Here is a 13,327-nt window from a genome sequence, read left to right on the forward strand (position 1 = left end):
GTGATCTAATGGTGGCGTTTTATCAGAATGAGAAATAGGTTTATTAAATAAACACGCAAAGTGGTGTTGATAGGGCACAGCATGAAGGATTTGGGGGAAACAGCTGTCAGCATCCTTTCTGGTACGTTTTAGATGTTAACAACTGTCCTCAGTTCATGTTACAGTCTGTCAGTTGCTGCATTCATGTGTGAACAGCTTGCATTACGATTCCTCAGACTGGGAAAGGCAGACATGATGTGCAGATGTGTTAACCGCTTGGGAACAGACAATATGTATTTGTTGAAACAGTGTGGCTGCTGTTTAGGAATGGCTTTTTCCATTGCTATTTTTTATGTGATAATAAGAATGCTTAGAAGCGGGGGGGAAAAATGAAACTTAATAGCTACTTGGACAAAGTAGACAACATTCCCACGGACAAAATGTTTGTTCAATTTTCATCGACTAATGAAATAAACAGCTTTCAATTGTTTTTTTTTTCATCAATGGAAAACAACTAATCAAAATGTTTTCACATATTATCTTTCTCATACTACACTGCCCTGACACAGTGACTTTTTCAACAAATGTGGAAAAAATAAGTTTTTATTTAAGTTACTTACAGAAGGTTTAACAAATTGAAGAATTATTTGAAAATTGATTTAGCATTTCTTCAGATTATTTTTTATTTGATACATTTTTTTTTTGATAATGATGATCTGAAACATTTGAAACATGTCAACAAGTTTAAAGTAAAATAGAAATCTGCAAGATGACAAATAGTATCAGGTTCTTTTTGGTTGGAATTCTTAAAAGAATATTTTTCAGACATTTTGCAAAGACTGATCTTCCCATTAAAACCAGAGCGAGAAAGCGAGACGAACGCCATCATCAGACAGATAAAATTCAATTACCTTTCTGATTGTGTTATTGTGCCATTTTCTCTGTGCAGGTGGCAATGAGAGCAGAGAGAGCGAACGTTAATCCTTCAAATCCTCAATTTCAACTGCTGCACTGATATATAGATACCTCTATTCAGCTCTGACCAACTTTAACTTTTAGACAGACTTGAACTGTAAAAAAAAAAAAGCAGATCAAGGAACCAATTATTAGACTAAGCCGGGTTGTCACTCATGAGATCTTTCAGCCTCGGAGGCTGAGGTATAAAAGGACCCCCTTTGCTTCGCTGTCAAAACAGGCTGCTGTTCTTGGCTCTCGTGGACTCCTGTGTTGGAAGCAGATTGCTTCGAGTGTTCGTCGAGCATCACATTGTTAACACACACATTCAGTTCGAAGAGGAGACCCTATTTGCATGTGGCCGACATTTGTTACTTTAGTAATTTCACCTCTTAACGGAGGCGTCTGTGAAGCTGCACTGAAAGCATATTCCTAATTTGTGTGCTGCTAAGCAACTCGGTTATTCTGAACTGAGTTGCTCTGGTTAAATCATTTGTGCCAAAAAAGTACTTTTAATTTAGCGCTTGTTATGATTGTTTTTCTCCCAGTTTTTCCACTTAAAAAGATTAATGTCACAAAATTATGTTTCACTATATTAATTTAAAATATGTTACTTACAACGTTGTTTTTAGACTAACAACTTCTTGCAGAAAAATCCACCTATTTTGAGCGATATCTATACTATCTACAAAGAATTTACCAGAAGCAGAGCTATTTGGGGCTACCGCTATTTGAATTAATAGTCTATGTGTAACACAGATGGCCAGCACACGCCTAACCCAAATATATGGCGCTCAATGAATTACCATGAAGTAGGAATATCTTCTCCAAACAGGACTTCCCCTCCCCCACTCTAGCATATAATAACCCACAATATAACCCTGTGGGATTGGACAATGCTACATTGGAAAAAAGAGATATTGCAATATTTGGTTTCTCAGTATTGTATACATACAGCATATAGTGTCCTAAAAAAGTTAATAGCAGAATTAGAAGCAAAACACCAGGAGGTAACCAGTGGTCCTTTGATGAGCAAGATTAGATTTAATTAGAAAGAAGGATTCTTTAGGGTTCATTAAATAATTTTAGCCTTTGTTGGCTTTGTTGGGAGTATCTTCTCCAACAACATCTGGTTTTGTTTGAGGTTTTGGTGCCATGTTTTTGCAGTTTCTTATATACATATAAAAAAAAAGAAACCCAAACAAAAACAGAGAACTTTCTTTACTTCCTGTCCTCTTTTCTTAAAGGGGAAGTATTTAGTTATATTTGAGGTGTGGGTTAGGAGTGCTCTATGAGACGGGATCCTTGGAGACTTCAGCTTCAAGAAGCAGATTTGGGTGAATAAGTAGAGCTTTGCGAAAGCAAGTGTTTAGGTACCCCTGAATGGCAGCCACAGGAGAAAAAACAACACTTCAAGTAGGTTTTTGTTATGAGGGAATAACATTCTGACATGATTTAAAACTTTTTTTTTAAAAAATCATGTATTTGCAAATGCCCCCCTTTTTAATTTTCTATGCGTGGCATCTAGTGTCAGCAATGAGGCTCTTGTGTCCTGTTCTACTTTATGCCTTCACCTTATTAACATCCTCCCCTGCAGTGGGGCCCTGCTCCCGTTTGTTGGACGGCCCGAGGGCAGCTCAGGTCAGTTCTGCTCTGCGTGACACACTAGCCGTCTTCTTCCCATGGGCTTTGTGTGATGGTGGCTGGGGATTGGGACATATTAGTTCTGGATATTGCAGATTATGTGTTTGCAGGGCCCCGTGTAAAGCCGAGTGCAGAGAATGAGGGATAAAAGAAACGAGAGAGAGAAACAGTCGTGCAAGTGAAAGATGACTATTGCTGGCTGCATGGATGTGGGGGGCAGAGAGTTGTCAGCTGTCATTCAATGAGGTTATCTCCAATCTTACATGTGCAGTGAGGGTCAAACACTGACCTTAATCTGGACTGACAGTAAAAGGTTGTTATTGTTATATTGGTGGTCACTCTGTACTTTGGAGAAGATTATTTTTCTTTTTTTTTGTGGCCTTGCAAATGGGCAAAAAAAAAAAAAAAAGAGTTGCACTTCTTTCAACTTTTGTCTTTTTCTTGTTCAAGTCTGTCATAACACATGTTATCTACAAACTAAGGAAAGTAGGACTTGGTGTCTAGATAACAACCATTTATGTTGTACCTGGAGGTTTGATAATTTGCTTTAAGTGAGGATAATTGGGTCAAGATCATGAAATCAAAAAATCTCAACCCTCTCCACCAAATTTCTTCAAAATGTATTGTTTTTATTTTTAATGTATAATTTTTTCTCAATATGCAGTCAGATTGTGTCCACACATCAGGCCCTATGTTATAAGAACATGAGTTGGGAGCTGTGAATTATTTAATTCTGTGATGTATTTGTACGATATTCAGCTGGTGCTGAATATCGTGCAATGTATGGCCAGGCTCACTGTAAAGACTTAGTTTCGCTCAGAGCTCGACCTGATGACAGCTGCTTTGTTTCAGGCACTTTAACTGCATGTTACAGTGAAGAAAAGCTGGCTAAGCTCTGTCATTTGCTGTCACATATGGATTTGTTTTGTGCTATAATGTCAGCACTGTTCAGTCATGGTGAGAAATAGAAAGGTCAGACAAACTGCATTCAGATTTCTTACTCGTGTAACAAGCGCCTGTATCAATGCTACAAGTGTAGATAGCAGCTTCACCAAGAGCTGAGAGACCAACTGATGTGTTTGTTCAAGTTCAGCCTTGAGCTGCTTTACATTTATTGGTTAAACCTTTTATTCTAACACAGTTGTAGAAATATGACATTTTCAGAAACATTCAGTGTGCACAACAAAATGTGGAGTAATTTTGATGTAAACCTTCATAGATTTCTACATCTATGAATGTGTTTTTTACACTCTCTTGCACTCTTTCATGTCTCTTTGTAATAATATATAATTTCTTCTCAGAAACCTTTTGAATTGAGATTTTTTGTTTCTTGAGTATTAATTGGGCTCAACAGGCGTCTTACAGTTTTCAGTTAAAATTTGTCATCCAAAGTATTAATGTCTTTGCAATTTGTACTGGTGGCTTGTAAACTTGTCTCTCACAGATAAAATGTCTGATGTTGCACATACGTGTGAGTTGGATTTAGACCTTGTTGTGTGAATGATGGCTTCTGAGAATGAGTTTACAGAAGATATTTAAGGTTGGCTACTCCCTGTATAATGTCAAATGCTTCTTTTCTCTTTTTTTTTTTTTTTTTGTGGGGGGGGGGGGAGTTCAAAAGATAATGTGAGAAACATGTTTCCAGAGAAAAAAGCACATTCATTCCTAGTTGTGGTTGTGGCCTAAAAAGCTTGTCAACAGGAGAAAAACATAGCATGAGTGATTTGTAGAATGTAAGATAAACTAAAACCAAAGAATCCATGTAGCAGTGAGTATGAAGCTGCAGATTAAACAATGGGATAAGTTGTGATTTTAGCTTGCTTAGCAACACATTGAGCAATTCAAAATTTAAATCCACTATAAAGTTCACAACAGAATTTCAAAGTAATTTGTTAATTATTTATGTTTGGGATTTGATTATTACAGGTTAGCCAGAAACTATTTAGTACTTTCTACAAATAAAAGTAGTTTGTGCAAGATTGTAAATGCAAATGTGAGAAGCTTAGTATATGGATTTCTGAGTACTTTCTCATGGTGTGATTCGGTAAATTATAGCTACCCAAGTATCACAGAAGTTTAAAAAAAAAAAAAAAACAATTTCAATATAAATCCTAATACATAAAAAATAGATAGTAAAACTGAACATTCTAATAATGAAAATTCTACCTGTAACATTTACTTATTGTGAATTTTGCTTTGATACATTGACTTAATCTTCAAATATTTGATGTGCCTTTCTGCTGCTCCACTCCTTATGGAGTAACACATTTAAAACAAGCTAATAGTTTCTATTTGTGTAGACCCTACAGTTAACATCTAAAACAATACAGCGAAGACAAATGGTTTGATCCAACCCTTCAGCTTTCACACTGTTTTTGAAATATTGCAGCAATATTTAAGAATCAGCCTGATTTTTTTTTCTGTTTTCTTTGAGCAAGGATGAGATTAAGGAGCCTAATTTCTCACAAGCTTACAGCAGCAGGTTGGTGAAGATCAACAAGGCTTGAGAAAACCAGACCACTTTAAAGCAACAGTGTGCTTCTTGCAAGTATAGAAAAAAGTGACAATTGGTTATTATCTAGAAACTTGCAAATGCATTAATCTCATATGAAATATCGGTAATATGAAAGCAAATTAAATCTCGAAAGACGAACTGACTCATGGGAGAAACAACTGTACAAATTTGTTTGTTATTCCTTCCCTCCTCTGCCCATCTCCTCCCTTTCGCTTCATCCTCACCCACCATCCATGAGCGGTGGAGCCCCCCTGAACTATTCACTTTGTGAAAATGAAATCTTCATGGCTGTTAAGCTTAAGTGAAGGGGAGGCAGAGCTGAATGATCATGTCTGTGCGCATCTGTTCATCTACGAGCTGCGAGACTTGACACTTCTAGACGCCCCTCTTCCCCTCTATACTCCCCCCCCTTTTTTTCACAAAAGCGAAAGGAAGATTTATTTAGAGGTGTAGATGAATCTCATTTGCGCCCAAAGAAAATAATATATATTTCTCAGCAGTCATGTCAGGCATGTTCAAGGTGAGAGGGGCATTGTGAATGCAATTGTGTTTCTCACAATCCGGATGATTTGTGGTGCTTTTGATGATATTGAGCCAAAAAGGGCATCATTCAGGAAAGTGAAAATTATGGCAGTTACCTTATCAGCAAATAAGATTTTAGTAATTTTTTTTAACCTTGTTGCATGCTTATTTACTCTCCGACACATTGTGTTTGCTTAGGCTGTTTGAGAAATGTTTGTGGTGAAAGTTCAGCCATATTCAGAGGAACGTACAGTGGCCTTCAGGTGCAAATCACTTCAACATTAAACAAAGCACAACTACAAATTCAAAAACACTTGTAATTGTAATTGTGCTCCATTAATGTTGTGTTTTTGAATTTGTTGAAGAGGTTTGCTCCTCAGGGCCAGCGTAGGAGGCTGATTGGATAGACAGAATACACCGGAGGCTCGTCTTACTTTTATGAATGGGATCTTTTTTTTTCCTTTACTACAGATAGTGGTCTCTGGTTTCACGCTGTAGCTGAAGCTCCTCAATAAAGCAGCTGAAATGCCCTCCACTTTACCCGAGGTTACGCTTTTTGATGTACAGTATCATCTAAAGCCTAAAATAATTTTTAACTAGTCCCCTTCTAAATGGTGCAAAATGTTTTTGTAGTCAAATCTGACATTTGTGCTGTTTGACAATTTGCATAATGACAATAAAACTGTTCAATAAACAATGAAGTAAAACTGAAATGAGCAGAATGTCTTTGTGTATTCTGCTTAATCTATTTCACCTAATGGTCTAAAAATAAATTTATAAAGCTGTTAAGTTATTTCATTCTGGGCAATTTTACAATGAAAAAGCATAAAATTTGTCCAGTTAACAGGAAATTGCATGTTTAGATATTTTTATTAGCACTACACAAGTGAAATATGAACAAAAAGGAAAAAAAAGGCTGGCATCCATAATTTGGATTTTACAAAAAAAAACTGACAACAGTTCCTATTTTAGTTCAAGCAACATGTGATGCTGCGGTGATGGGTAACAACATTTTACATCATTTGTCAGGGCAGTAGGCCAAAGCATTACCACTTTACCAAAAACAACAAAACACACACTTTGATATGACAAATTTATAAAACATGAATGTAGACAGAATTTTTTTAAAGTATTTATTTACAAAAGTTGGAACTTCAAGCTTTTACTATTACTATTATTATTATTATTATTATTATTATTATTATTATTATTATTATTATTATTACTATTATCATTATTATTGTTATTATTATTATGTGAAATGTAGGACTCTCAAGCTAAGAAAACATTCTTCATTTAAAAAATCTTGATCTGAAGTGGTCTTATAAAAATCCTTTTATTGAAAAGTGGCTTAGTGCTGGGCTCCCCTGTCAGTCTGGTGTAGTAAATACACTAATCTCTACTTCTTGTTTTTAATCCTGGAATCTCGGAGAGATTTTCGTATAATAATTGTTGCCTTTAGACAATTTGACACAGACTTCTTCTGTGTCTGGAACTTGCAGGAGTGTTGTCACATATAAAAGCTGACAACATTATTCAGTAGAATTATATGTAGGTTATGTTCAGCACAGCAGGACACTCAGACCAACACTACTACTAGGATTAAGAATGTTATTACAATAAGGCATGAAATTCTCACAATGTCATGACCTTGAAGGAAAATACCACGTTTGAGTGTATTTGTGGAAAAAATTAGAACAAGATCATTATTTAACATAATCTAAGAGATTTTATTTAAAACAGAAAAGAGCAGATAATCCTGTTTCTATTTAAAAGAAAACATAGTATTACTTTCACACTGAAACTATCCATCATATTATCTAATTGTTTTATTTTTGAAGTGCATATTAAAGGACAACTTGAAGGATTGCCACTCTTTAACTTTAGAAGTAGTGTTTATGGTGTACAGGTTTTGCACAATAAGCACAAAGAGTATAAGAACCTGTCTGCTCACAGGTTAAAAACTGCACGTTTCGGACATTGTCACTGCACACTCCATGCTTGACTTTTTTATCCTAATACTGCCAAGCAGACCGCTGTTTTTGCTTCATGTGAAGAAAAGCGGAGATGCCGTGTGCTGCTTCAGGAGCGGTGGACGGATATCTGATTTCTTTCATCAAAAGCTCATTATTAGGAAAAAATGTCAGTGGACCTGTTTCACAGGTTCACTGACATTTTTTTTCTTTTCATCTCAAAAAAAAGTTTCATGTTTTTGACATGAAACATTTTAAAGTGTATTCTCTGAGCTACGGGGAGCCACAGTAGGAACTTTCGAACTGGGGCGGCGTGCTCTATTTTCCTAGTTTTAGTGAGGACACAAGCAATTCTCACTCCGTCTCAGCTTGTATTTGTGTGCTGTATTTTGAACTCAATGAGAGCAAAACCTATCAAAAAGGTGCAGCAAAACCAGTTCTGCCTGTTTAAAGAAGGAAAGAGTGGAGTGGATTTAAAAAAAAAAAGGAAAGAAAAAAAAAGGAAATGCAGCGTCAGATACTGGAGGAGAGTTTGAGGGTGTGAGGCGGACGAAGGGGGAGAAAGGGCAGTCTTAAAGCCCAGATCACAAATAATAAAACATAGAGGCAGGGAAAGAAAGAGGGAGGGAGTGAGGGAGGAGAGAGGGGGAAAAAAGGAAAGTATGTAATGCAAAAAGGGAAGGTCAGAGAGAATGGAGAAGAAACATGTGCCAGGATTGCTACACCTCTCGCTCCCTTTTTTCTTTTCTTTCACATAGCTGTGGTAGCAGATTGTTTTCTTTCTATCATTTTGTTTTTCCTTTTTTTTTCTCCTCTTACGCCCCCCTCCACCTCTTCCTCTCTCTCTCTCCTGCGTCTCGCTGTGACTTCCAACAAAAGGCTGACGGAGCGAGCCTGACGTCTGAATGAATAGCCCGAACCTGCTGTAAAGAGAGAGAAAAAGGAGGAGAGAGACGTAGCCGACTGAGAGGAGGCTGGAGAGAAACGGATACGAGTGATCCAGCTGAGAAAGAGGGGTGGGGGGGTTAAAAAAAGACAAGTGCGGATCGCCAGCCGGAGGGAGAAAAAAGAAGAAGAGAGATCCTTTAATTTTCCTCCTCCTCTCTGGAGATTAAAAGAGTTTAAGGATCCGTTTTTGACCGCACGAGCAGAGAGCGGGGAGAGTGGCCATCGTCTCTCTTCTCCGTCCCTCCCCCTCGCCCGCTGCCCTCTTGTGCCACCATCCATTTTTCTTCTCCCCACCACCACCGAGACTACCAGTGATCTGAGAAATGGAACTTCTCGGGGTGAGGTGACGAAGGAGGACAGATTTGGAAACAAGCAGCGGGGGAGCGAGACAAGCGACAGAGGACAGAAGGAGGCTGGAGCAGGAGGAGGCAAAGGGAGGCAAAGAGGAGAATAACCCCAGGGCACAGTGTGTGAGAACACACCAACGCCCAAATCTGCTTGCTGTCCGTCACCTCTAAATTTCCTTCTGCCATGTGCACTACCTGATTTCAAAAATGTGGAGACAGCATTTTCCAGGCAAGAGGAGCAGTTCACATCTTATATATTTGTGTGTGTCTGGGCGTGCGTGCGCGTGTCTGCGTGTTGCTGCACCCATCATGGGTAATAAGAAATGTCTGTGGTGTCTGCAGGGAGGAGGGAGTTGGCTTTAAGATGAAAGGGCTCTTTATATTTTACAAATGAAGTGGATCGTGGAATCAGTGTGCGTGTGAGACGGGCAATTTTGCAGAGCTTTGCACACGAGTGTAAAGAGAGTGAGATAAGGGTCAGAGGTCGCACATGATTTGGCGTATGAGTAGCTCTTGAGTGTAAGGGCTTCATGTTATGCTTGCACTTTGTTTTGTAAAATCTGCCTGTCGGCCAGGGGCATAAAATGTTGATGCTTTAAATAAATAATAATAAAAAATAAACGTAGTGGAATCACATTTAGAACAAGAAATGTTGCATTAGAATGTTTCTTTTCTCACTTTCAGTGTTTTAAGACAGAATAGAGATTTCATTGCAGGTGACACAAAGTATAAAGCTACAATTCCCAGCCTGGGGGTTTGTCCTCCTGAGGGGGTGAGAATACTACACTAAATAATGAATTAAAGCCAAGCTGGAGCTGATTTTACATTAATCTGCTCAACTGAAGGAGATATGTTAGCTAAGATTAGGTAGCACAATCTGCCTTGTTAAAATCAGTCATGATTTTAACTAAAGCCATCATTTTCACTATGCTGGCATTAGTGAAAATGATAATCTGGCAAATGTTAATTGCCATTGCCAATTGTAGTTATTGTGTCAGGAACAACTATTGTGGAGATATTAGCATTTTAGCATACAGTATATGCTGATGCTAGAAAATCTCTAACTATCTGGAATTTCATAAAAACCATAAAACCTGTTGATAAAATATACATGTTTTTAAAATAGCTGAATTTGGAAGTAGTCCAACATTTAGTGACTCATTGAAAGTTTAGATAACGTTAATAGCTGAAAGTGAGGGAATGTAGTTTGCCTTCCAAGAGCGCAAGCTGTTTGAAAGCTCTCCCATTTATACCTTTAGAGAAACACTGTTTGGACAAACATTTCATCTGTTAAACAGTATAAAAGCGATAAGTAGTAGCAGTGATAGAATATTACTGAAATAACTCCATGTTTTCATATTTGAATTGTTTAAAAAGCTCAACCAAAGCCTATAGAAGTGGTGAGAGGTCAAAATGTACCAAAGCCTCAATAGTCAGTGATGTAGCATCACTTATTAATATATCTACATTGTCATAACTGTTTTGTATTTAAGTGTCTGAATTACTAGTTACCCTTTGATCAGGAGCTATCTGAATCAAACATTATTTTTAAACTACACAGAGACTTTACCACAATAAGAGAAAAAAATAAGAATGTTACCACTGATGCATCTTGACATCTGATTTCGAGACAGAGGTATGAAAGATCAAAGCTTTTTGTAATAAAAAATATGAAATATCTGGATATTTTAAAATTTAAATGTAAGAAACAATTGAGGTTTTCTTGTTGCATGAATGAATTAATGAAAGCACACAGGCGTGTCTCAGTATGCCTATATCCACTTTCACAACTGTGCTCGCAAGTTGGACGGCGTGCTCTTGGGGGTCAGCGGGGGAATTGTAACCACTGGACTTCGGTTTGGGGTATTGTGCATCCTGCAGAAAGTTTTCTGTAATTCTAAAACAAAGCATGCTACATAAAAGCAGTTTTGCATATTTCCTGGATATTTTTGTGCCTCTGTCGCTGTTAACAGATCTTGGACGTAATTGTTCCTGCGCGTGCGTGTGAAGTAAAGATGATGTCCACCGTCTGCTGCTTGTCAGTGCCGACAGCTGCCTTTGTCCCAAACCCTGGCCTTGCTGCTTCTAAGGAGGAGAGGCGCTTGTCTTTCTTCCTCAGCTAGCACTGACACCATCTGTGATATCTTTGCGTCAGCATATATCCTCCCCCCCTTTCCTTCCTTTTTTACTCTCTTCTACTTTTACATGTGATCCCACCCTGCCCTCCTCTCTCCCTTTCCCTTCCTCACCCCTCTGTTGGACCATTTGGATGGTGATAACTTTAAAAGGGGGTGGGCAGGCGGAGGGGAAGGACAAACAATGTCTTTGTGTGTCCACATAAGTGGAACAAGAGACAGGCTGGGGTTGGCGGCAGTGTAGCTGGGCGCTGAAAGGGTCTGCCTGGGAGCCAGCGAAGGCAACTCTGCCAAAGAAAAGATTACACCTCCCCTCTTTTTCTACCGCCTAAGGGATCGTAAACACGCACAAAAATGCAGGGCCCTGATTTTTATTAACATGCATGGACAGCAAGAGAGTGTAACCATGCTGTTATTTTTTTTGTTTGTTTGTTTGTTTGTTTTTTTGCCACTCAGTGTGAAAGTGGACGAACTTGAAGAGCAAAAAAGAATGATGTCTCCAACACCGATATGGCCTTGTTGTTTCAACTGAGTTGCAACAACAAAACAAGACTAAGAATGGGTGTGATAGATTTGGCAATCAATCCCTATTAATAATAAAAAAAGGAAAAAAGCAGACATTACGTTTCCCCCATTGTGAATTTTTACAAAAGAAGAACAATTTTGTATGTTATAAACAGCTTTTTAGTGGATTATCCCGCTCAGCTTGGATCAGTTTAGGCAAGTCTAAGTGAGAGACGTTAACTTTGCTTCTTCTTAGGGCCCTGAGATTACGTAAAATTAACGTTGTTCTGTAATTAAGAATGATATTTTACTTCGCTCCCCCTTTTTACAGTATAACTCAAATCCTTTGCCAACAACCAAATAATGCTGTTTTTATGAATCTGAAGCACGCCTTCAGTTCAAATCATCAAGATTAAGAAAAGAGAATGACATTTAGGCATGTTCATACAAAGGGAAACATTATCAAAAGCAAATATTCACAGAGAAAGACGTTTATAGACATGGCACCCTAGACTCAATGGGCACACAGCAGTCACCAGGCCCTTACTTTTAGAACTAAATGTTTATGTTTGCATAAACAAGCTAAAGTGTCTAATTTTATCTTATGTTTGCTTCCAAATAGAGCATCATTTAATAATATAGTGTTATATCTTGAATGTGTTCATTTTAAAGAACTTCCCTGGCTGTTGCGATGTTCTCGCTTACAAATTATCTGCATGTTTTTCTTCCCGCTCTCAGTTTCCTCCGAGCAGCCAACACGCTCGCACACGGATGACTGCAGTTTCAGTGCTGTTGTCAAAGACTGATACTGACTAGCCCTACAAGCTGTTTCTATGAGCTAACTCTTGTCACCTAAGGCCATTTCAAGAATGGCTTCCTTTTGTCCTTCAAAATATGAGTTTCTAATCTCTCAGGTTCAAGGCTCTCACCTTCACAGTCTCACTTACGTTGCCACAAACCTTTACACTGAATAAACCGTTGGGTCATTTTAGCATTATGCCACTATAAACCCCCTGCCGATCCATATCATTATTGTTAGTACGCAAACTGTAGCTAAAATTAGGGCCTAATCAAGTTTTTGTTTGCTGAAACAATGGCCATGGCACTTCCACTCCTCATAGCTCGCACTACGTTTGGGTTCAGAGGTTGAGTGGCCTGCAGGGACAAGGTTTGATGTAATTACGATCAAGGTTGTGCTTTGCTTCCTGCTGCACTTGCCACAAAAGAAAACCCACTGGGGGGTTAGTACTTCCACTCCCTCATTTCACTCATCTCCAAGGCCCGCCAGCTTGGGAGTTACTACGTAACCAGAACCAGCTGTTGGTCCAAAGCCCACTAAGACCGTTTTTGTCCAGCACCACTTGCCAAGTCTTTTTTCTTTTTTCAAGCTTACTGTGAACTCCGTCCCTGACATCATCGCGCCATGGAAAGTACTCCTCACTTCCTTTTGTTTTAGCAGTTTTATGTGCTCCACCAAAACACCTACTGATGGCATGTATTGCGCAGGTCTGACGAGTTTATGTGGCTGCTGGGGACAGAGATGGGAAAGAGATCCATGAGTTAGTGGGTGTTGAGTGTTTGGCCAAAGTGGCCCTCTGTAATTTAAAAAATGACGTAAGAGAGGGTCTGAGTGTCTGACTCCTCTGCAGGTGAGGAGAATAAACTGTTTCAATAGGCTATTAATGGAAATCTGAGACAGAAAGCTCACACGGTGAAAATATTCGTGAAATTATAATAGGGAAGGTAAGTTGATGCAAGTCTGTGGTCCCGGAGTGGAACATTTACATTTCAAAGTGTGTGACATCC

At 38.6% G+C, this 13,327-nt stretch overlaps 1 protein-coding gene across 5 annotated transcripts in view; it reads left to right on the top strand.

Annotated features, from left to right (window-relative positions):
- Positions 1 to 13,327, top strand: part of ctbp2a (C-terminal binding protein 2a) — a 65,748-nt gene that overhangs the window by 32,726 nt on the left and 19,695 nt on the right. Inside the window, exon 1 of one of the 5 annotated variants that reach the window (XM_055029492.1) lies at positions 7,843 to 9,111. The exons of the other annotated variants lie outside the window; for them this stretch is intronic. Within the exon in view, the coding sequence (XP_054885467.1) occupies positions 9,090 to 9,111 (22 nt within the window). The 5' untranslated portion in view covers positions 7,843 to 9,089. Of the gene's footprint in view, positions 1 to 7,842; positions 9,112 to 13,327 lie in introns of those variants that run through there. 5 annotated transcript variants of the gene reach the window in all.

Source organism: Poeciliopsis prolifica, unplaced genomic scaffold (assembly GCF_027474105.1).
Source record: "Poeciliopsis prolifica strain line A6 unplaced genomic scaffold, Auburn_PproV2 SCAFFOLD005, whole genome shotgun sequence".
NCBI classification, from domain to species: domain Eukaryota; kingdom Metazoa; phylum Chordata; class Actinopteri; order Cyprinodontiformes; family Poeciliidae; genus Poeciliopsis; species Poeciliopsis prolifica.